At 41.4% G+C, this 26,123-nt stretch overlaps 1 protein-coding gene across 7 annotated transcripts in view; it reads right to left on the minus strand.

Moving 5' to 3' along the window:
- Nucleotides 1–26,123, minus strand: part of TSPAN4 (tetraspanin 4) — a 359,373-nt gene that overhangs the window by 173,336 nt on the left and 159,914 nt on the right. For 4 of the 7 annotated variants that reach the window (XM_064657620.1, XM_064657621.1, XM_064657619.1 and 1 more), the window contains one exon: nt 24,660–24,739. The exons of 1 other annotated variant lie outside the window; for it this stretch is intronic. In XM_064657620.1, the coding sequence (XP_064513690.1) occupies nt 24,660–24,722 (63 nt within the window). In that variant the 5' untranslated portion in view covers nt 24,723–24,739. Of the gene's footprint in view, nt 1–24,659; nt 25,598–26,123 lie in introns of those variants that run through there. 2 more of the 7 variants (XM_064657617.1, XM_064657618.1) reach the window with 2 other exon arrangements.

Raw genomic sequence — 26,123 nt, forward strand, 5'->3', positions numbered from 1 at the left:
AGAAAAGTTAGAGATTAGATTGATCCCCAAGTCAAGAAAAAATCTAGGAGACAAGAACAAAATCAATTCACACTGCACAGAACAAAGAAATAGTTTGCTAGAGTCCACAAGAAAGCACACAAGATCTTATCTGTAGTGGGTAATATGCACTGGCACTACTATTTATTTTTGTACAATAGAACAGGTTAGAAGGTGGAAGAAGAATGGAAAGTTGGAACTAAACCAAAAAAAACCCCACCCAACCCAAACCATAGAACAGAACACAATTGATTTTTATATAACACGCTCATTGTGAAGTGGTGTAAATCACCTTGCTGCAAGACAGTCAATCACAACCTAAGGGAACAATAAAGCTTTACAGCAGGGTAAGTAGAGAGGAAACTGCTTAGAGGAAGAGAGAAAAAATATACTGGGAAAAGAAAGTCCAGCCATGTCAAACATGATAGGATCGGTTTGGAGAAAAAGGGCATTAGTGTATGAGCTAAAAAAGCAGTAGCCTTGAACGCATCTTTATGTGAAGATTGAAAGATTTTTTTCCTCCGCAACAATAACAAGTATTCAACCAGATGGAAATAATCCAGTGGCACCAAAACATCGATAACAACAATTCTATCAGAGGGGAACACTGCTTTCTAGCTCCCCTCCCTTCTACAGTAGCTGATCAGTATCTTAAACAGTTATTTCAGTGAGCGTGCAGAGATTTATTTTTAAAGGTCAGAATGGATCATTACAACCACCCAGGAACACCCAGGAACACCAGGAACATGTAGTATTGTACTCTCCAAGGTTCACATCCATAGACACTGTGCCAAGAAAGCAACTCTTGAACTCATTCCAGAATCCTTATCCAAACTCACACCCTTACAAACATCTATATCCTAGCAGACTGATTCCAATTCATCTGTAACAATTTCTTAAATAAAACACTGAGTCACACATGTCAGGTGGTTACACATCCAAATCTACACTGCCTTATTTGTTTAGCCCTTACACCTACTGACACATCCACAATCCCCTCTTCTCATCCCAAATACCACCCTTTCCTGAGTGCTTTCTTTCCTAGCCACATGAATATAGCCTGTAAATCCTTTTCATAGCAAGGACTTTCTCTCCTCATCTGTATTCACTGCTGCCATCACCTGAAGAGGGCTCTGCTGTAGGCAGTTTCCTGCCATCACCACTAAGTGATGATTACTTGCTAGATGGACAGGGGAAACTGGAGCATGTGAGCAACATTATTTACCATAGAAACCAAGAGCTTTGCAATGAGAAGTGAAGCTGGAGAGAGAGGAGGACAAGGAGAAGGTTGTCAGGGTTGAAGGATGCCCTTGCCCAGGCAAAGCCCATGGTTCTGGAAGGGCAAGTGAAATCGATTATTTGCAATGGCTGGATTTCTAAAGAAATCATCTTTAAGCTCAGTCTTTAACCTGAGAGTGAACATGGCCTTCACGATTAGTGGGGAACAGCAAAGATAAAGAATTGTTGGATTAAGTATCTCTTCCCTTTTTGGATTAGGTCAGTGGTACCGTAGAGTGCACTACAGCTCAGAAAATTACTCTGGCAGAGGAAATGGAGAGCAGTATTGATTCCCTAGCATTCCTGCAGACACTTAAGGTCTGTAATGAAGTTTAATGAATGTAATGAAGCAGAGAACAGTGCCTTTTCTCTAGAGAGCTGAGCAGCTCCACACCTTTGAGGTACATGCAAAACTGCAGTACAAGCAATTTTCTTTCTCCCATCCCTGAATAGCTTCCAACTGGCAGAAAATACCAGGGTGTCTACTGTTGTTCACTGGTTAATTATGTACTTCGAAGGCATCCTACTCCTACATCCTAAACACCCGGAAGAGTCATTTGAGAGTCTGTCACCTTTACAGAAGATTTTCTGTCCTGGAAGTCAGATCAACTTCCCAGAACAGCAGTCTGTAGAGAATGGTGTCACAGAAAACTTAAGAGCTGTGGTCAGATCACATTCCTACAGCCTACAACATTTTTGATCCTAACAGCATCCAGATGAGTAGCATAACAGCATAGCTTTAACAAAACATAGTGAAGGAAGGGCAACGGTTAAACAAACTACATTTGGAGATATCAGGGGAAAGCTCCTTAGTAAGATGCTTCCCATCCCCCCAGGCTGCCTCTCCTCTTTTTTATACACTACCCTATCAAGGGGAATAAATTGGTTCAGATTACTTGCTAAAAATAGAATACATCAATAGAAGTCACTTCCAACCTTTTAAATCACTTCATACTACAGAAAATCTGCTATTAAAGGAAGAAGGTTTGAGCATGCAGGTCCATTTCCATCCCTTAGTCATGTGCAGTCTCACATATAAACACTGAACACAGAGGTGGTGTGCTCCTACAAGAAACCATCTTAAATAGTATCGTTTCCCTCACATTGTGCACAAGAGCCTTCACAACTAATTGGGAACAGAGCATCACTGCTTTCAAGACCATTACAGCTGTGCATATTGCTAGGAATTTAGCTCCTAACACTCTGTGTCCAGATCTGAGGATTTTGTGTCCAGATCTGAGGATTTTCTGTCTATTTTTCAATAACAGAGATTTTTTATTGCTGATTCCTCATCATAAAAAAAAGGAACAGAAGTCTTTGAAGTCAGAAGTATTACTTAACTCTGTAATAACTGTAGGATAATAAGCATCTTTCAAGAATAAAAAAGGGTAATTTGAAAATAATTATGCACCTAAAGATACACATAGACATGAAGACACCTACTTTGTGTTTTGTTCCCCAACAAGTTTAAAAACCTGACTCCTTTGGGTATCCAGCAGAAAACTAGCCTCAATTTTTTCTTTTTTCTTTTTTTTTTTTTTTTTTAAATCTCTTTTACAGTAGCAATCTGACATCCTGGTGCTATTATTCATTGAAACACTCCCTCTGTTCCCCCAGTTTCTCTTAACCTGAGAATCTATTATGTAAAAAGAGCAGTTGACAAAACACAGTTCTTACAGGTGCACAAATGTCAGGCTGAAATGCTGCTACAACCTTTTCCCTTTGCTGGCCCCTCCACCCTGCCAAAGAAAAAAAGGATTATAAGCGCAAGGCAACTGGGAAAAAGTGTATCTGCCTGGCAGTAGGAGTGCAATTTGTGAACACAATACCACAACAGTGATGATTTTCCTGAAGCTCTGTAAGGGATGGAATCATGCAGCGTGTCACTGAGCTTCCAAGCCATGCCTGCTTACTGTTATGAGTTTCTTGAAGATTTCTGTCCATCACTGAGTGTGTTCAGAGGCAAAGTTTTCACTAAGAATGTGTATTAAGCAAGCGGCTTAGGACTTAAAGGTTAACAAGACCAAGCACTTTGAGCAAGTAATCTCTGGAAGAACTGCGATCTTAAACAGGGCAAATACTTTATTTTCAGAGGAAAGTACCATCAGTCTTGACTCAAGGGTGGCAGGGGGTGGGGGGAGAAGGGAAGCCACTACTGCTGCCTTCTCTGTTTGTCAGACCAGGTTCTGATGCCTTTTCACATAGATGAGTAAATCACACTAGAAACTAAATCACAAAAATCATTAGGGTCACCAACTGAACACAGTAGTATTCAATGCCAATGAGAAACATAGTATCTATCCATAGAAATCCCACTGCTGAAAGCATGACCCTGCTCAATTCAGAACACATAACCTAGTACCTTTGAACTAAGATCTCAATCCCCAATAAAATTAGCTTGGTTTAAAGGGTTACTTGTCAATTCATCTGTTATGATACTGCCTGCGTACTTCCAGCAACAGTAACTTCAAGAGTGAAGCTAAGCAGGATTACTTCAGATATATCATGGATTACAAGTGGAGACATAGACTATCAACAACACTCAGCTGAAATGATAATTGGATCATGCATCAAAGGCCTAAATTTTAACTAGAGACATATAAAACCCACTATGATTTAAAACCTGATGCATAGCATCAAATTAAAACTATTATTGTTAAATCATAATGGCACCTAGGTACAAGACAAATTCCCAGTTTGGGGAGTTTTGTCTTTTAATAAGACCAGTATGCAGTGACATGAAAAGGTGGGTATTTCCACACAGAAGAATTATGATTAGCAATGCTGGTGGTGGACTCTGCAATTTAAAGGATGTTTTGCAGTGAACAGTATGATACAGGCTGTCACCAGTTCCAACTCCCTGCTCAAAGCAGGACCAGCTTACATACAAAGTAGAAAGCTGGATGCAAAAGAAAGACTGGCATAAAAAAAGTAAGAAATTAATGAAGGAGAAGCAGCAAGATGAAGGAGGGTGGGGAAGTACAGAATAGCACTTGATTGATCTGATTTTTCATCATAATACTATACAGACTTCAGAGACCACAAGTGCTACTAAAAAGATACCAAACGTAGGCAGGGGAATAAGATGGATGATTGTGAAGCAGCCAGATCAATGTCAAGAAACACACCCCCCGAAAATAAAATAAATTCAAAGAGGCAGAGAAGAGAGAGCTTTGAACTGGCCTTCATTTTATCCTATAGGTAAACAGGAGCATCTCTGGTAGTAATTCCTACCTATCAGGTAGTGCCTAGACCTGTCACTTACAGCCAACGTCAGATAAACTCTCTTCCAGATGGGTGATAACGGAAAGGAATTTCAAGGGAAAGGAATCTCAGAAAGTCAACAAAGAGCTCTATATCACACCTTTTACACTGCCCTCCCATTTCTTTGCTCCTGCTTACCCTGAAATAGAATGTGCTTACATCTCTGGAATAAGTGTCCATTTGGCACCTCTTCTAAAAAGAAAAAGCAAGGTATGATAGCTTCCAGTACCATAACGGCTCTGTCACACTTTCTCTGTAGGACAAGTAAAAGCAAATATTTCATTAATAGAAGCTTTGTGATAATTTGCTGTAGCAGGTAAAAGCACAATATTACCTACAGCCGAAACGGAGTCCTGCCTGCACATGGAACAAACAACACAGCAACACAAAACAAATGAAAAATTCTATATGCAATTGAAGGATAGAAGGATACTGAAGTGGTCAAGCTATATCACATACTGAAAAACATCAAGGATCAAAATGATTCTTTTACTAAAAGACTATCATTTAAGTACCTTTGAAATGTTCTAAGCTCGTCTTATATTTTGGCCAAAGCCTTCACTTCTAATGACATATTTGTCTCCCGGTTGCTGAAGTGGACACTTTATAGTGTCTGTCTCATAATGATGCCTCTGCTCATGGTATTTGATGTTTCCTGATGTCCCCCCCAGCTACTCTAAAGTGGATTTAGTTTGCTGGCCTGAGTAGCAGCAGACATGATGCTGCTATTAAGTGAGATTTGGTGAATGTTTCTGCTAACACTGTTTTCACATAAAGCTCTGGGAGCAAGGTCAAGAAAAGTGAGTGCAACTTTTCTCTGAATTCAGGTTAGGCACCAGGCATTGGGGGTTATTCAATACACTTCACTTAAAAACCAAGGGTTTGCCATCTGTTCTGCACTCTAATTACAAAATAAAAAGCAAATATAACTCACTATTGAATAACAGAAAGTAAGCTGTGGGAGATTTAAATTCATAGGGAAAGCTCTTTATTTAATGCAGAAAGCATCTGCAGAGTTTTTGTTATGTTATCTTTTATGCAGTAATCTAAGGAAAATGAGAGTACTTCTCCAGGACCCTGACAAACACATTTCTGGCAAACCTGGATGAGTCCCTGGGGTGGGATGTTCAGTTTAGGAAAAATACATTGCAGAACAACTTCTGCATCATTATATCTATCTATCTATCTATCTATCTAGAAGTAGAGGTGTTACTATAATAAAATGGGTAATACAGTCATAACCCAAGGAGGTAACCAGGGCAAGAATGTAAGAAAAAATTTGCCTTTATTCAAGTGATTGATAAAGTTTGCTATAAACATAAAAATAACTTTTAAATAAGGAAACAAAAACCTTCACGGATTAGTTTCTGGCCATGCAATTTATTGTTAATTCTTTTCTCCAACTATATACAATTATAAGACCACAGTTTTTCAGTTTGCTGAGTGACACAGAGTCTCACTATAATGGGAATACAGATATAAGGAACAGCTGAAGACAACAGCATGGTTTCTTAGAAGCTGGAATCACTTTTGTGAAAGAGCAGCAAGAAGAGGAGGAATCTGGGGCTTCCCTTTTATTCAGTCTGTTGTGTCTACAGTCAGCTCTGCCACCTGGGGTTGTCCATACTGCAAAATTTTGGAGAACCATTGCAACACTCCATGCACTCTGACACACAGCTTCATTACAGACTGACATATAATGAGGACTGGCAGTCACCACAGGAAAGCAGTCCTTGCATCCTCCCCCACAAACAGGCAGCAAACAGCACTATGGAAGCATCCTGACAAAATGGGCTGTTCCTGTTGGGCTGGTGGTCCTTGCACAAACTGGTATTTCATAGACTTGCAGCATTTTGCTTAATCAGGAGCTCTCTGCCCTACCAGATGAATGTGCCTAATTGCTATTTAGTGAAGAGACACCTATAAGTGATATACTTAATGAAAGCAGAGATGTGGGAAAGGAAGAGGCAAATGTAAGGAACAGCCATTGGATTTTGCAGAGTCAAACGTAACCACTGCTTCAATACATTTTAATACCCAGCATCTTTCCCTAAAACTGGGCACATTTAGTGAAACCAAATCGGGTGACAGTAGGGAAAGTCTGACAATAAAAGCCTTCACAGACAAATGCCAGCATGGACTAGCTCTCTTACACATAAGGAGCTACAATATATCAATCACAACCTCCATCATAAAACAGGGAATGAGGCCAAGCTAAAATGAATGTGCTAATCAGATCCACTGTGGACAATCTTCCCCGACCTACCTGTCATGTGCATCCTGGATTTAGGTTCCATACACATGGGGTTTATGCCAATCAGGTGTGATTAGTTTGAAGGTGAGGAATGTAGCAACTGATTACATCAACTGAAAGATACTTCTATCAGATAAGTCAGTCACTAGTTCCTGCACATACCAGGAAAACAGGTTCTATTAAGGGGCTGATAAAACTCCTCCTAACACAGGCAAATGCCCACTTTTTAAAGGCTGATTTGACAAGACATTTGAATGAGTAGAGCATCCTGTTTGCCAAAACATTCCCTACCGCACAATGTTAAAGACAAGACAATTTCTAGAATTGGAAGAAGGTTGGAATAATTGCCAGTAAAAGAGGGTTTGGACAAGAGTTCACTTCCTGAGCATGGCAGAGCAACAAAAATCAATGGGATGCCATTCAGGAAGCACAGATAAGGGCATAACCACTGGGAAGGTTACTTTACTGAAAGATCCCTGTTATCTACCAGGATAATACTATTGAGTGAACAGAGAAAACTGTATCTTCAAAACTACAGCTATAGGAGTACATGTATTCTAGAAAAATTACTATCTTAACCTTCAGAGTGGGCAGAAATTGCCAACAAAACCCAGATCTTACTGGAGTCTGTAGAACTTCTCACACTGGTGTCAAAAGAACTGAAACACCATTCTGGGCTTTATATACATGGTCTTGACATCCCCAGATAAGACAACCATCAACAATTTGGAATAATTGTCTATTTTAGGTTTTCTGCACCTTCTTCTGAGGTGTCTGGCACAGGGTTCAGATTAGAAAACACTTGTCTAATCAAGTACAGTAATGCTTGTGTGATGAAAAACAAATGTCACATAAATAAAAGGGAAAAGGCTGAGGATCCAGCTTATGTAGATTCAGAACAACCATAATAGCAATAATAAAAGTCAGTTGTAATGAAACCATCCAAAGGAAATGTTTAAATCGACTCCTGCAGATAAAGAGAAAGGAAACGTTCAGTTGAGCAACCACCTCCGCAAAGGCACTGTCAGTAGCAAACTTTCCTTAGGATCTTTTCCCTAAAGAAGATAAGGAGAAGCTGAAGTCAATAGGGAAAATGCTGGGTAAAACACACAGAATCAAGGCAATTCAGAGCAGTAAGCAGACTGCAGCAGCGTCACCAGTTCTCCTCAAAGGTGTGCTGAGAGGAAATCACTGTGCAGGCAAGAGCTGTGATAAGTGCTGTTGATGAAAGGCTGGGAATGATAAATAATAAGTGCTTTGTAAGACACAAAAATGAAAACTACGCAAAAATGAAAGTTGCACTTTTCAGTTGTGAATGATACATGCAAATTCCCAATCAGGTTCTCAGCACTCCTGTCCTCCCTCACTGCCTCAACACCTAAGTCTGTACATGCCTAAGATCTTCCTGCTACTCACAAGTTTCTTCAGACAATGAGTGATGGCAAAAGGGTCCGGCTCCAACAGCCCTAGCTAGTAATATAATTTCTCAATAGTCAAAAGTTGCATCATATGTGCAACTAATAGAGCATGGTTTGGTATCACAATCCATAGCACTTCCATCGAAGATGACGTGGCTAAAGGAAGCGTGAAGAATGCTCCACAGGAATTGGCATGTTTAACCCTTAGAAGATAAATGACTTTCACAACCGAGTGACCCATCGCTTCTAAAAATTATACAAATTACATAGGAGAGGGCACATCACTAGCCACTTTCACTTGAAGAAAAATAAAAAGCACCTTGATGTCTATTCACACAAAATGTTGCCAAAATATCAAAATTAAGGATTTGTTGGGGACTCGCTCCAAATACAGCAGTGCTGCTGCCTCTGTCCCTCTGACTCTGGTATGCTATTTAACAGGCATGTGCTCCTCTAAAACACTCAATTTGAAGTGGAGGCAGCAAGTGCTGAGGGTTTCACATTTATGCTATATTTTACATTGTTTCTGTAAAGCTGCCTTCACATTTTATGAATCTGGTCAAGTAACTCATGAGTAAACATTTTTAATAGCTTATTCTGCTCTGCTTGATAGCAGAATTAAACTCTCCCAGTTGTATGATCTGTCTGTCAGGCTTACAGGTAGTAGATTAGAAGGAACAGTTAAAAACTTAGGATCAAAGGTAATTAAAAAAGACTGCCATGTATAAACAATATCCAGATCACTGCACAAACCCTCTAGAGTGTCAAGGACAACTATAAAGTTGAAGCCAATTATACAATTTCCTCCTCAATTAATAATTACATTTTCAAAAGAAGCAAACAGCAAGTCTAAGGCTTCCTAGAGGAGAGCACCTACCAAATGGAGGCAAACAACCAGGGCAGAGGAGAAAACTTAAGAGACAGCTCATTAATAATATTTCCTTGGGGAAAAAATCTTCTTGGGGATACACAGGTCCTCCGGTTCAATGGCCCCAGGTGCCTCTTCTCAAAACTCAGGCAAGTACAGTCTACACAACTGAGGTGAGAAAAAAGAAAACCAGAAAAACCCTGTCAACACTGTCTAAAGAACAAACCCACCATTGTGTACCTGCAGAGACAAAGTAAATTGCCAACAGAGACAAAAGAGCAAAAACTGAGGCCAGAAAAGGAAAATCCCAAAGCAGGGAGCTGTGGAGGGGTAAGAGGATGCCTGCCAGCCCAGCAGCATCTACAGAAGCAGTGCAGTGGTATGTCTCCACTGTAGGTTGCTTGTAAAATTGCAGATGTATTCTTCTCAGATTATAAAAGTTACTTAAATTATTGAACATACAAGAAGTCCAAACCCTCTGCAGCTGCTTTTTAAGCAGATCTTTTTTTCTGGTTTTCAAAAAAACATATCCAAATGCAGCAATAGGAGCAGAGGTAGGAGGTGAAAATTAAATGCGATCTGACAAAAGGTTATCACAATGTTACAAGAAAACTCAGTCTTGCTGTGCCATTCTCAGGGCTTTTCTCACTTGAAAAAAGGGACTTAATCAGACAACTAGAAGCAGGGCATCTAAGACTACTGAAACTACTTCAGCCTTCTGCCTTTCCCATAAATCCTGGATTATATGACACCACACACAAGATGGTTAACACTTCTGCTCAGACTTGATATTTGCTAAGAGAACCGTGAGTCTGGAATGAGAGAGGTGAGGACCACTTTCTCGAATTCATGTCACAGATGCCTTGTTCAAGGGCAAGTCTCCTCCTGTCTTCTGCAGGTAGAGGAGAGAGACTTGGAATAAAACTTCAAAGAACTTAAAACATGTCCAGCTGTAAGGGAAATTCAACAGGACATGGATATTTAAGTCATATTAGTCCCTTTGAACATGCCAGGCTCAAAACTCCCTAGTATGGATGACTCAGTCATTCCCAGTCATGGAAATTATACAGTAATTAATGACCAAGTAGTGGAAAAATCTTAAAGAAGTTAAACACACGGGCTCTTCAGAAGTTAAGAAACACGCAGGCTCTTCAAACATCCCCCTTTTTTCTTTTCCTCCTACCTACGTATATAACTGTAACACTCGAAATGTCATACACCCAAAACACAACTCTTTTGGAATCCCCTCACTTCCAGCCATAACATCTGACAATTTTTTTCTCTTCTGGCACACCTATTAACCACATAATAGCCTGGAATGGCTGTTGGTAGATAAGCTAAATGGTAATGGTGGCTGTGCAGAGGCCAAGACTAAGCTCACCATATTGATTTTAAAACAACTATATAGAAACAAGGATTTTCTTTGATGATACTGCTCATGTGGTTTTCTGAGAACAGAAGTATTTATCTTCATGCCTCAGGTACTGTTTTTAATTGGATGGAAAGGGAAATTGTTTGTTTTGAATCTTTTGAGATTTCCCCAGTAATGTTAGTGATAATCTTTTGTTTTATTAAAAAGAGCTTCAAATAAGTAACAGTAGATAAATAGCCTGGTTTGTGAATTCCTTCCCTAACACATAACCTGCAAAAATGTCTACTGGCATTTTCTATTTCATGACCTATGGGTCTTGATAAGTAATTACTTTGTATTATATCTCTCTTAAAACTCTCATCTCTTAACTTATACCATTTATCTCACAAAAATGTACACTATTTTCTCCTAATATCCCTAAATATTCATATAACTTGATGTATATTTTTTTCCCTAGAACAAAATACACCTGTGCAATATATACACCTACTGTTCTGGTGTAATCATTATAGCTTCCAAACCTGGCAGATCTTTTAAGTCCCAGAGCTGTCACTTGTTTTTCCAAATCCTAAGTGAAATAAGGTTTTGTTAGCCAAAACTGAACACCCACTCACAAAAGCTCAGTTATCTCACTCTCTCATGCACATGCACACACACATGTACACAGTGATGAAACCATCCAGATAAAACAAAATTATTTTACATCCTGCACAAAATGAGAGTATGTCTGGGGTGAACATCCAGCTGTTGTTTCCTATAGCTCTTCATAGTTTTTTTTAAGCATCTGCTTGTCCAGTTCAGGACCAAGTCAGCAGCAGCACTGAACTGTCACAATGAAGTATTTTTAAACTTTTTGGAAGACTCTGGAGATCTCGGAACATGTGCCTAAGACTTTGATAAACTTGTAAAATCTTTTTACTGTCCCTTTTATAAAGCTCAGCTTTATCTTATGATTCCTACTTGTTTGTATACTGGAAAATAGCCTCATTCCATGATACTTGCATATAACAGAACATACCACTACATCCCTACTAAACTGTGGCAAACGCCATTGGTAGTACTAGTACCAAGATGAGCAAGGCTGTACCTGACCCTGTAATTGCAATACCACAGACAGGCTCTGTTCCCTCTCCTTCTTGCCACTGCCTGGGCAGAGGTAGAGGTACAAGTATTGACTGGCACAAGGACATGGCACCAGCCTGAAAGCCACAACATGTACACCACTTTAGCACATCCCTGCTCCCCGTGACAACTCCTGCAGTAGGAACTGGAAGGCACCCGTGCCTGTGGTTCAGGAGCCACAGGCTGGACAGCCCAGTGCAGCACAGTGACAGGCTTTTAAGCACCATCTGAGCCCTCTCACACTGTCTGCCCTGTCTTCTGCAGCAGAAGTCACATAAACTTTGAAGCAGAGTCCATGGGTAGCTGAGGCTTAGAGGGTTGGAGCCAGCTAAAACACCACAGTTATAGGGAAACCAGCTGTGCCCCTGCAGTTTCCCCACTGTTTAGAAAGAAAGGACAAAGTATTTGGCAATAAGGGCAAGTGCCTAATTCAGGAACGTAACAAAGCAGGTGTAGCTGCAGAGACAAAATCAAAAATCAAATTAAACCTATTGTGTGCAGCACTGGATCTGTGGGCAACCTGCCACGCAGTCAGAAAAAAGGACTGATATTTGGGGAAATGGACCTGTTTGGTAATTCAGTGGAAGATTTGACACCTCTGCTGAGTGACTGAAACAGTACACAATAGCTAATGATATCTGTTAGGAGAAAAAGATGGCTGTTTTACCGAATGTAATGGGGACTTAAGCCTGTAACTTGCTGTGCAACCTAACAGCTTCCATTATACCAGCAGACAGCAAAGCATGTGCCAACACTATGAAAATCCTACGGAGTCCCCAGCCCACAGACACCGTATGGTCACAGAGCCTTTCCACTTTTATAGACATGAAAAGATCCCCAAACCTCAACATGTGGCTGAAATAAAAAAATCAGCAGAGTTCTGCCAGTTATGACAAAACCAGATGGTACACAAAGAGGATTAACTCACGAGTGGTAAGCAAAGGGAAGTAATCCACAATCAGGTACTGATGGGATCAAATGTGACTCTGAAGTACCAAGGTCTGGCTCAGATCTCACCAGCAGTATGGGGCATTTGCAGCTGCTTGGCCATGTGATGGAGGACAAGTGCACTTGCTGCACCAAATGGTACAGAGTATCACACCTCTTATCCCTTTCAATTTTCTTTCTTATGCTTAATAACTTTTCATTCTATATATATGCCAGGGAGTTGTAATATTATCACCCACATGCACGTTTCCTGAACAAAAGTATGCCATGAACAAAACAATGTAAGGGTGTGCTTTTGATGGGCCAATTTCATAATCCAAATGAACCTTGGGTCAAAGACAAATCCCATAGGGACTGTAAAAAATGGCAACGCATACAGAAGTTGTAAAAAACACATGAAATGAAAATCATCTTCTTTCAGAAAAAAAGAGAGTGACATGAGAAAGTACAGCCAACTGAAGAAGAATATCCCAGGGAACGTCATATTTCTTAGTTGGTCAGTTACATCTGGAGTCCATGGAAAAAAGGGAACAAGTGCCAAGCACAGGGAACAACAAAGTACTACATATATAGAGATATATATAGATATATATAGTCTTCCAGCTAGTAGGGGTGAGATTTAAAATGAAGGGCCTTCTGTCATTTTCCTAATTTCACATCAGAATTATCAAGTTACTAAAATGGATTAGGTTTCAAAAGGGAGCGCTCCTAACACATGCACAAGGAAATCCACGCTACTGTCGCAGGTAAGTCGACATGTAACTGCAAGCAGCTTGTGCTAAAAATACTAAGCCAGGAATTTAATGGGTTGGATATTATTTTGGAGAGAGAAATTTCAACTGCAGTAACAAAGCATGAAGTGTTTCTAAGCTCCAGCCTCAAAATAATAGCTGTACTGCAACTTCTGGATAGAGCAAGTAGAACCTTAGAGGAAGGTACTAGTAGCTAAGAAATCAAAGGAAAACAAAACCTGTGTTTGATGAAGGACCAGTGCCTTAATCTTGAATAGCCCATGGAGTATTTGCTGAGAAATGAAGGTAGAAAGAAATTCAGTACATAGAAAATGCAAGAATTTCGTCTAAGGCTTTACTAGAGTATTGAAACAACCCTTTAGTGTCAGCAGTGGAAAAAAATGGGACTGTCCAGTCTGTGTTTTTTCAGGATTACAATTTAACCAGTACCATAAGTGGAGACACACGCTCTCCTTAGCTACAGGACATTTTTCTCAGTGACTGTTAGTCGATTTTTCTCCAAGAATTATCTACCTAAAACCTATTTACAAAGGGAAATTGGAGAGCGAGAAGGGATAAATGTTGTAAGTAACACACAGGAGCATATTCAAGAAGACAGACTGGTGAGACTATGGTAAAAATGTTTCAGGTCCTGTGTGAATTTACCCAAGTATTATAAATGGAAGTTGTCATAAATTACACACAGGATTTCAGTGATGCTTATTTCAAATAAATAGATCTTAACCCACTATGCTGTTTCTTTGCCTCTGACTTGAACCTGAGACCTCCCTGTGGCACTGGAGCAATAATTCTACAAGCCATATGATCCCCCTGAAAGACGTATTGTTTTGCTGCCATGTTATCATGCCTTTGCAGAATGCAACAATACTAACACGGAAAAGGGATGCAAGAGTTTAGCCTGAAGCATTACAGACACGTCCCAGTTTGGCTACCAAAACCACTGATCATATTTACCTCTAATTTCAGCTTTCTGCAGTAAGGAGCACCAGGAAGCCTGACTACGCAGAGAAGCAGTATACCTGTGCACTCCAGCTGTGACACCGAGCTCTAGCACACCAACCAAGAGACAAATGGAGATCCCTTAGCACATCTGCCACTGGGAGAGGAGGGCAAGGGCACCAAAGCAGTGCAGGACACAATCAGCATCTTCTCCATGGTACAGACTGAATCCCACCACTGACAAAAGACATGGAACCACGAAAACCTGTAAATGATACATATGGCCACAATAATCATGCACACTCAAACTGCTCCTGGTTTTCTATGCACTGAAAGACCAGCCAAAAAGTTCTTAAGGTTGCCTCCTTTTTTGCACCAAATTTCTATTACTACACAGTTTGGGGCTTGCAAACAGCAGAAAAGTACTAATACACTTACAAAAGTGAAAAAGTCTCATTGTTGGAGGTCATGAAGTGACTCACAAATAAACAACAAAACAATGTCTGCTTTTTCATGTCCAAAGATGCTTCTTTGTGTATTCTTGGTAGTGGCTGCACATGTATATAGGATGCATTAGACCATTTCTGTGCTTTTTATTTTAATTTGCAGAGTCCTTCTAAAACAACCAAATATTCTGCATTAATATAGTAAGTACAAAGCAGATGGATGTGTTGAAAACTCTGGCCTTCAAGGATTGAAACTCATAACAGATTGCAAGTGGCAGTGGAACTCGATTCATATCAGGAGTTCCGATTGTTTTGTTCAAGAAAATGGTATTAAATGTGTCACCCTCAGCTCCTTCCCATGCTGCTACAAATGGATTAGTGAAAAGATTTATTCAGACATAAATAACCAATTTGTCCTACAACCTTGGATGAATGTCACTAGCAAAGCAGGAGTACAAATGTTCAATCGGCCAGTGTGAAGGCAGTTTGTTTACAAACATTTGCAAACTTGTCAGGAGCAATGTGGTGGATAGCACACAACTTAAGGTTAATTTGTAGGGGGATTTTAGAAAAAAAGTAATGTAATAAAATGACCATGAATAATCACATCCAAAGTTCTAGTTTCAACTGGGAGGAAACAGGATGTTAAAAAATCATTATTGAAAGACAACCAAGAAGGGGTTTGGAATGCTTGAGTAGTTCTGGACAAACTGGAGCTCTGTTTTATGTTTTACAGAAGAGCTGTAAGTCCATCTCACCCAGAATATACCTTCATAATAGCCACTGGTGAATACTGAGGGAGTAAAGACCATCAGCAATGTCAAAGAAATGCTCTATAGCAAGATGACTTAGAGAAAAATCCAGTGTTCAACAGAACCAAATGCACTCATGTATGGTGTTTCCCAAGTAGACTTGCACCCTTCCCACTACTACAGGGACTCCCAGGTTGTCACAGGAACTGCAACAAGACTAGAAATCGCAAGTACCACTAATGAGAGACAACAGCACGGGACGGGAAAAAAAACCCTTAGAAGTTCTGAAGCCCACAGCTGCCTCCTATGGAGGAATCCATCAGTTGAGCCTTTCCGAGCACAGCAGCACCAAGAGGTACTTGGTTTTGGTGCTCGTAGAGTAGGGAATTAACGCATTTACTGAGAATGTAACTTCTTTGTGCTCTCCCTTCTAAATATTGTAAACACAACAAGGGCAAAACAACTGGCAACAGAAGAAGGAAGGCAGAGGTATAAAGTAAGTTGGAGCTATTATCTAATTTTGCCACAGAAGCTGCTGGCTACTATCTTTCCTTGGAGATTAAGCTCTTACCCCTTTCCTTTCTGCTGCTAGGGAAAGCACCTTGCTCACAACTCAGAGGGTAGTGCCTCCTCATGCTGTTGCATAGGTTAAGCACACAGCCACTGAGCCACAACAAAATCTTGTTTACTACAGTTAACATTCACCTTCCCTTTACCCATTCTGCCTTTTTGGGTCCCACGCTGTCCAATAGCTGCACAGAGAGAGTATCACCATTCTTACACCCTGTGGGCTAAAAATCCAATTGTCTACATGTTAAATCAGCAAAGCCCCTACTGGGGGAACAGCTAAGACTAGGAAAAGCACTTTTTGCCATTACAGCCTACACCAGTTCTCTGAACAAAACAAGCCTTCTTGACATGAGCACAGTTTTGCTGGTGTAGCTGCAGGTTATGTGAAGGCTTTATAATCCCACCACAGGCCTGCCACACAGCCACTTATTAAGTCAATAAGATTTTTGTTTCTGAGTGCTAAGCCTTTTTAAAATAAGAGACTTCAATTGTTTAATTCCAAGTATTGTACTTTGTGCTGGCTGTTTCATCATTAAAGTTGGTCACTGTGGCAAAGGAAAGCCACTTAGGAAAAAAGAAAATGAACTTCACATGAAAAAATAAAGTGCAAACTGACAAATGCATGAAGGGCAGGTCATTGGTTGGGTTTCGCTCCCTCACAGCAGAGTTTTCATTGTTCTCCAGGTCTCAAACTAAATCCTGTTAGGCACAGGGGTAAGACGACTGTCTGTCTAAATGGTGTAGGAGCAGACACTTCGTAGTTTTATCAACAAAGCATGACTACAAAGGATGGTCATGAAAGTTCGTTCCCACTGTAAGTTATATCCAGAGGCCTCTACATTATCAAAGTCACCATTGATAGAGCCAGGAATGATACACAGAAAAAAACTAAAAGTACATGCAATGGAGATGGGCGATAAACAACATCAGCACTAGTAAATCACTATCATTTCACTGTCATCAGATGCAGCGTTCACAGGCATCACAGCACATGATTTCTCAAGGAGTTTACACAATACAGCTGAAGGGGAAAATGAACTGTTCATAAATCAGGATTTTCCTGTAAAGGATGAATTGGGGAGAAAACATGAAGATGCTTGTGAGATGAGCAGATAATCAAGTACCACATAATGTGCAGAGCAGAAACAAAAGTAGACAAAGTAATAATATAATAAGCCAGTATGGATTAAGCTGATCCGGATTTAGAGCCACTCCTAAACCATACAGCTCAGAAGGACTCTGGCAATAAGATGACATAGATCAATAGCTGCAGCTGCACTACTTTCAAAGTACCTGAGAACAAACAGAGTTGTTATGGCCAAGGAAATGAGCAATCTGGAAAAACAAGAAGGGGAAAAACCACAACCAACCAACCAATTAAAACAAAACAAAACAAAATAAATAAAAACCAAAACAAACATCCCAAAGTCTTGAAAGCCTGTGCATAAAAACTTAAACCACCAAGACATTCTGGTCCTTTGTCCTTGTGTATCAAGCCTTCTGTCTCATTCAAACTACTATTTCAAATGCATGGCATCTTTAGAACAAGCCTCAGTTGAAACATAGTAAATTATAAGGCTCTGCATGCATTCACACTTGAATCAGGTTGGGAGGGTTTTTTGGAGGGTGTTAGTTTTTCTGTTGAAGACAGATTTAAGACATGTTACAGTATGACAGTCTAATTACAGACTGCAATTTCAATTTCATTTACTTCTGTTGCATCTTGTGATGGTTTAACATTTCCCGGAGAAACAATTACAGGACAGTATTAAGAAATACAATTTACTGTCTCCAATCTGTATGAGTATGCAGAATTCATTCCATTCAACTCCACATTTCATTTTTGACCTCGCACTGCTCACTTTGCACTACAAATACCAGAGAGAAGTGTCTTTATATGTTTTATACAGAGATTGTATATTATTCCAACTTGTACAGATTTGCAACCTCAGCTAAAAGTTATGTTCTAAATAAATAAACCACATTGCAGTATTAATAGCTACCATGTTTTAAACAGTAGCATCTGGAGACAAACTAAGACTGAGATTTTACTCTTCTAGATACTGTGTGGGTACAGAATTGCAACCACTCCCCTGACCAAAAGGTTATTCTTCTAAAAGAAAGTCTCAAAGGGGGTGAAAAGGATGTAATACATGGGCAGAATAAAATGTGAGGTGACAGCATATACTGTAGCAGTAACTCTCACTTTGATCATGGCCCCAATGATGAGAAATCCTGTGTAAGAAAGAAGCACTGGCAAGCCTTCAAAATTCTTCAAGCCAAGAGACGGAGGAAGAGGAATAGATAGAAATTATCTCACCTGCCTGTTTCTTCCCCTGTGTAGTTCAAAGTATTGGCTGCAACAAATTTAGTATCTGTCACTGTCCAGAAGAGGGAATTATGTTTGCAGCCTTTTCACTCATTGCTTTAAAAAGGCCAGTTTGTCCACAACTGCAACATGCCCTATCCTGTGGGTCTGCTCACTGATGGGTTTCCTCAGTTTTTTGTATTACCAGTAAGTCTGAGTTAGGTACAGTGGATATACTTGACAGTAAAACCTATAAAGTGAGGTGCTTAGTCCTTGCCAATACTCGTGGCCAAAATCACATCAATATAACAGTAAACATACATAACACTATGATACCACTCCTTGTCATCAGCAACAGAAGCATAATCTGGCATACAGTGAGCAACCTGAAGATGGCATCTATTATATGGTCAACTTTAGGGTAATTTTTTTCTTCTCTATGAAGAGCCCTCTGAATCTGGTTTCCTAAGGAAAAAAAGAAGATTATGCAAAAGAACTGTATTGGCTGAGTATCCCATGAATAACTCGTGAGCACACTGATCACTGTTAGCCTGATTTGTCAGATATGCATTCTTTCAAAGTTATTAACTTCTTAAAAGTTTTCAGAAAGTATGCATTTAGATAGCAAATGTAGTCCTTAGCAATGCCTTCACTGGGAGATAAGACTCCAGCATGATCCCAAATCCCTATGAGACATCAGAATCCACACAGCAAAGAGACTGTATGAATGATGCTGCTATGGGAAAAGCTCTAATTGGTGCCCGTACAAATCAGACATCAGGTAACACAATCATCTCTCTCTCACACTTGATATCAGCTCTCAATAGTTCTGCTTCTCATGGAAATGCCATTTTTGAAGTCTGTAATTCCCATATCAAATGACTCTCCTTTCTTTAAAAGCAATGCTCCTTAAAAATACATCCTCAGAGAGCCCTCAGAAAGTCAGAAGCAGAGATAAGATGTCAATCAGACTGAGCAGTTTCTGGAAGGGCTAAGTAACAAAGGAGAATCAGAGACTCAGGCAGTTAGAGAAAATGACATTCTAGTGTGTCATTTCACGTTTTAATTACACAGAAGCGAAGTCTGTTTTGCTGATAATTCAAGTTTTTGTTTGCCACATATTTTCCACCTCTTATACATTTGAAAGTACACAACCTGTCTTATTTCTAATCAAACTTTCTTCTCAGAGCACCACCCAACTGGTAGACACAGGACTGTCTACCCTGCATAACAACCTGCAGCAGCTCCACGGATAAGTGGCAGCCCTTGCCCATCAGAGCTGAACATGTACACATAATGATGATGAAATGGGGGGCCTGCTTTTAAAATGACTTACTGCTCTATCGGTAATTTTTTTTCCACAAACTTAAGATTGCAGCCAAGTATAACCACAAAATGATTGCTGTCCTCAGCCACTAACAATCTGCAGAGTTTCAGGCTGTTTCAGCCATCAATCTCATTCAGCTGACTGATGGAAGAAGCAAATGAAGGGCAAGAAATCCACTTCAATAAAATCAGCTGCTTCTCTTACAAAATTCTCCAGCTTCCAGCTAATAGCTCTTCTCAAGCTAATAATGCCAGTTGGTTTCCCAAGGCACCAAGAAATGAAGAGACACCCCTCTGCTTTCACCCTCTGGCCAAATTTGGCCAGGATCACTCAAACACAACCCATCACCCCATGGTGCATTTTCAGATCAAGCCGTTCCTTTTTCCAGAAGTCCTGCCTGGTCTTCCACATATTATAACTTCTTGTACAGTTATTGTAAGAACTTCTGTGCCACTAAGTTGAAGTGCAAGGAAGGAAGAATATCCCAGTGATAGGGGAATTCTCATTTTCATTACTTCCCCTCCTTCTTTCCAACTACATACAAATAATAAAGACTGACTGCTGGCGGTATTACTTGTGCACCAGGCCAGCAGGACTCATTAGTACGGAGCTTCCCAAACTCTGGTCCATGAACCACCAACAGCAGCAAAGCCAGAGCAAGAGACCCATAGCTGGACCCTGGAATAAGATTCAATAGGTTCTTTGGTTTTCTCCACACAGATCCTAGTGCATTCACTAGTGCCACCTGCCACTTCCTTGGCTCTGTTTCCATACATTTTAGATTTGCACTTTGTGTCTCACAAGCCAAGATAAAGCATTCCCAGAAATTTAATACTGAACAAATGGCAAAAGAAAGCAAAGTGACTTGCCTCATCTCATCATCCAGAAAGGTGGAAAGCAGAGCTCCAGCTGCTCATCCCAGCCACAGAGTGTCCAGCAGATGGCAACTCCCAAGTTTTCAAGCTATCAGAGAATTCCCCTGTGTCTTTGGGTGCCTACCCAATGGAATCAGAGCCTTTATATAACTTTTTGAAGGCTTTGACTGCTTTGTAATACATACAAATTTAGTATGTTTTAACAACAGAAAGGAGACACAGGCACAGAAATGATTAATGGTAAGTTTGATAACAAATAAACTTCTTTGCCTCCTTTCTTTTTGTCACTGTCTCCCCTATATAACTTCTAACAAAAGCATTCTGCAAACTGTGCTTTACTGAATTTCTCCATTGGTTAAAGCACTGCCTGAAGAGTCAGAAAAAGGTACTCAATTATTTGAGGGGCAAATTGCTACCAATCTAGCCAGTTTTCCCTAGCGCAGGATCTAAGGAAAGCACAAGCCACCTGGCAACACGAGTCTTCGAGTCTTGGAGGTTTGGGAGTTAGAAGTCGAAGCAAGTGGGAATGCTGCATAAGCCAAGGGGATTAAGGGGATGACCTTTTTCTTTCTGTAGCACTCAGCCTTTAGGATATATCCCACCTTTTCCAAACAACAACAACAAAAAGAGAAGGCAAGCAGAGCCTTGGATTAAAAGCACAGAAAGAAAACAGTTCGTTTTACTGACTGTAAAGAAATGTTGGATGTCCGGAGGACAGAGTGAGGAAAACAAATGTTCTTCCCTGGGTATTTCACAGTGAAATACAAATATTTCATTATGAAATAAAAATAGTCTGCTCTGCAATCATCTGAGGTGATCTTCAGTCTCGAGGGTTCAACAATTCAACAAATGAAAATCAAAGTCCATAAAAATGAATGAAATCAGACAAGTATGATGTATCAGGTGACAAAAGTTATTTTGGGAGCTTACAAACCAGTGCAGTGATACAATGATGGCTCCTATACATCTGGTAATATTCCAAGAAATGGCCTCTGAATGGCAATTCCCATTAGAGTGGCAGTGCTGCTCTCTATTAATGTTTTGCCTGCGTTTCAATATCTTAATACCCCAGAGTAGTTGCAAATGCATCAGGAGCAATTTGCACAGGACTCTTCATGAAGAAATGAGCTATTCTAGGAGTATCCACTTTTTTTCTCTACATGTAATAGCTGCTAGTCTGCTGTACCAATGGACTGATTCAGCACCAACACTGACAGGGCATTTCAGCCTCTGACACTTGTGAAGGAGCTTTGTTCTCCCTTTAACCATCAGAAAGGGGAGGAGAAATTCGCTCTGTTTTCACAGTTATATGACAGCTCTTAAAAATTTTACAGCATGAGCGCTGCACCTAATGCAACAAAGCCTGCCAGGAACATTTAAAATCAAGGTCTCAGAGATTTTGTTTCCTATAAATTCACCAGTATTCTAAGAAAAGGATCTTTTCCTCAGAAATGCAGTACCAATCCCACTGGAATTGCACAGGACTGAGGACTGTTTTTCTGTCGTACTGTGGAAAAGATAGCTGAAAGTACTGGGAAATAGGCTGTAGGGATGCACAAGATGTACTAGAGTTAATGAACAGGAAGAGGAAGAAGAAAATATGATTTCTGAAGGAAATCAAAGCATTTGCTCAAAACAATAAAAAGCAAGAACAACCTATAATAGGCATTTAATTCATTTAATGTAATGACTGCTCTCAATACATGAAAATAACTGCAGTTTTTATTTGGAGGTCAAAGCATGAAAAAAAAAAAAGTCCTCTTCCTACTTAAACTCTTGTTTGTCACTAACCAACCACCTAGAGAAGGGTGGAGGGGAAACGTGGAGCCAGCAAAACTTCTGTGAGCATGTATGCAAAGAAAAATCCTGTTTTCTTGCAGAGATGCTTTTCCTTTAATTTCACAAAGTAATACATGACAGATAACTGACAGCACAATGGAAAACAAAACAACAGCATCATCAACGTGTAATCACTCTAAGATTTTTGATCACTAGAAATGGAAATTTTTTTCTGCTTTTACTAAGGATAGGTCAGCTTAAGCCAGTACTTTTAAAAATCATCCATTTTAGTTACTTTCTACACTGTGAGAGGTGAAGAGCTGCATCTATTATAACTACATGCTGTGCAAACTTCATTTGGACATGATCATCATCAATCACTCCTGCTGTGCAGGTAGCATGTGAAAGGGAAACAAAACAGAAATCGTGCTGCAGTATTTGACACCACCCACTCCTCTGCTCATATGCTTTAGTTCATGAAGAGCCCTGTTGACACACAGTTATTCTCTTTTTGGGACCCCTGTCTTTTCTCTCCCTCCAAGCACAGCTTGGAATAGCTCTGATGGCTTCAGGGGGAAAACAAAAACCTTCCCTTCTCTCTCAAAGTATTAAAGCTTCCCTACTGAAAAGCATGCCAAAGATAAACTACTATGTGCCACCTTGCCTTTGTAAATACACACACATTACTTGCAGCAGTACCTCTTCTTATCACACGTATATGCTTCAGTGGAAAATGAATACTGTAATAGGATTCAGAATGCCTGTGTCCTTTGTGGCAGTGCCGTGCCCAGTCCTGAAAAGAGCTATTAATGCCAGCACCCAATTGCTTTTCTCTAGCAGACACTTCAACTACCTGTCAGTGTTAGAATCTTGACCAGGGACAGTCAGTAGAGGCACAAGGCTTAAAAGAATAAGGAAGATAATGTTCATCTTTTTCAGAAAGGTTCATAGAAAGCTGCAATAAACATTAGAAAATTTTTAGGAAAGCAGAAGCAACCAGAGTCAGCCTTGAAAGACACACTGCAGTCTTACCAACACACTTTCTACCAGCTTACTCAGGATGAAAAGATAGCACCCTCATTGTGTTTCATAGCTCTGGTTAGTACTCTGCCAATTCAGTGGACTCAAACTAGTTTATCACACCCCGACTCCCTGGTATGACTCAGGTCAGCAGAAGTTGCCTGCACTTTGTATTTTCTGATGCACTGCAGCATGCTAGGCTTTAAACAGCTGTACAGCAGTGCACACTAGAGAACAGCTCTTTGCATCTCACTCACAGCCCTCCATGTACTCCATCAATTCATTAGAGCACAGGCAATCAGTAATACAGACACAGTAACATACAATTGCAAACATATACCCTCTCCTTAAGTGCCAGGACAGAAGTGGTGTCACTTTATAATATGCCTTATTTGCCTCAGCATGTTAATAGACCACTCGGGAAGAACGAGCCATTTAAAGGCACCTCCTGATGATCTCGCAACAGACTCTCCCACATACGATTCTGGACAGGAGACACTGAACTACAAACCACTTCCTGCCCCAACAATCATGCTACTCCCTTTTTAACAGGACAAACAGCGTTTGTGACTCGAATCCCCCTCAGTGAGCTTCTTTAGTCTCCAGCTACAGCCTACACTCCATGTCATGGGAGCGAAATGCCCAACCAGTGTGTTGTTGACAGCCACCTCATTTATCAAAAACGAGATACAGAGATGCACATCCATGTGTCCTGCTGACACACGCATGCCTCACAGAGATTTGTAAGCTCCTCCACAGAGTGGCAGCCTCAGAAGCAGTGACGAGGGCTCTGGTCTCCCTCCACCCTTCAGAGCCATGTCTTCAACTGGGAATGGCAATGCCAGAACCCATCACCGACTGGGACAGAGAATGATTACCTGGAGATTCCTGACACAGGCTTTCATATTGTGGTGTACCAAATGTGACATCTGCAATATAGCAATGGATATAAGCATGTGATCAACTCTACAGTCATGAATGGCCTCAGCAATTTCTGTAGGACTGTGCATGACTTTTGAGGCAAGCACATGTGAGAATGAAAGATCAGGGCACAAAAAACCAGTGTACAGCTCACACTGGAAAAAAGTGATGAAGGCATTCATGCAACTGGCCTCTAAAACCACATTCTTCTGCCTTGTATCACAGTTTTCAAAAGCAGTTGAAGGCCAGGAAAAGAGAGGATGAAGAAAATCCTCAGAAGGCTGCCTACACAAATTAAAGAGGCCAGACATCACTTTGTTCAACTTCCAAGTTTAAACTTTTAAGTTTAAAAGAAGCAACAAGTTCACCTTCCGTCTTAGTAAGCAGACACAAAGGTAACCGTCTCACAGTTTCAAATGTGTACTCACCCAGAAGAGAAGGTTGAAAACAAACATTAGGTACTTGATACACTGCAGGCAGTTGTGAGCCATGCTGCACCTCTTCAGTTCTAGGAGAAAAATAAATGAGAGATCCAGGTAAAAGACAACGTACTTGTTTCCCTTGGGGGACGTGTACTTAGCCTTGGTGGCCTTTGGGCCTGGGTTGGTGTGGAATCCAAAAAAAGAGTTGCTGGCAGCCCCAAACTGGCCACCATACATGCTGCTGTAGCGACGAAAGGTGCCATTTGGGAAACTGTAATCCTTGCTGTCCAGGGAAGGGCTCCTGTGATAGGTCGACTCATCGGTGCTAGACCTGCGCATGGTGGCTTCAGCTGTCCCTTCCACTGCTGCTCTGACAGCTGCCGGGCGTCGATGGCGCGGGTGAAAGGTCTGTGATCTTCTTTCCTCCTCCTTGCTACGAATCCCCTATTGCTTTGTGCCAGCTGTTCTTTTGTCTGCCATCCTGTCAAGGAGTTACGTCTGCTGTACGGCAGCAAAGTTGGTGAACTGAAGTCTGCTTAGCCAGGAGTTAGGGAGCAGCGTGCTTCCACATGAGAAAGACTTCTGCACAAGTAAACATTCCCGTCACTGTCACAATCGTCCCTCCCGGCCCACCCCGCTACCAGGGAAGAAAAAATCAGAGAGAGATATACTGTACCCAAAGCAAAGAATTTTAAAAAAAGGAAGTGTGACCTCGCTCGGCTCCCAAATGCCATATAAAACCCCGGCTCCGCATGCCACACACAAACAGGAGAGTGCCGCCGCACGAGACCCGCGGCAGGGGCAGGTATTATCCAAAAGGCAAGCAGCTCCCGTGGCCCCTTCCTCCTCGCCACATCGCTCTGCCCCGAGACGCCGAGCTCACTTTCAGCATCCCCGCATCCCCTTCCAGCGGCGGGAGCCTGTGGCACGCCAGCCCCGGCGCTCCATTCCCGGCGCGGCCGCCCCTCCTCCGAGCGCCGCGCCAATGGCGCTCCCGGCCCGCCCGCGGCCGCGCCCCTCCCGCCCCCGGCCCCCGGGCACACCCCGGCCCACACCCCGCCGACCGACAACCTCCCCTCGGATGGGGATGCGGCGGGAACCCTCGCCCGGGGCAGGTCTCGGGGCCGCGGGTCCCCCCCCGCTCCGAAACTCTGAGCACGGAGAGCGAACCTGGTGCAGGTGGGTCCTGAGGCTGCCCGGATACACCGACGGCGCTGCCGAAAGGAACGGGAATAAGTAACCGCTGTAAAGGTTTCGCACGCATAAGCGCTGGGGATGCTTTGGGGAGAGCGGGGTCAGGACAGGCCGTGCTCCCCTTGCCGGAAGGCTTGTTTGTTCCACTGCAGATCCATCACCGGGATTTTCCTAATTCGCTCAGTCCCACAGAATCATCACTCAGCACAATGTACGGCCAGCTCATTTGTCCCCCTGTCAGGTAAGGTACTGATCGGCATCATGCTCAGTACGCTG

This window comes from Pseudopipra pipra, chromosome 6 (genome assembly GCF_036250125.1).
Source record: "Pseudopipra pipra isolate bDixPip1 chromosome 6, bDixPip1.hap1, whole genome shotgun sequence".
NCBI classification, from domain to species: domain Eukaryota; kingdom Metazoa; phylum Chordata; class Aves; order Passeriformes; family Pipridae; genus Pseudopipra; species Pseudopipra pipra.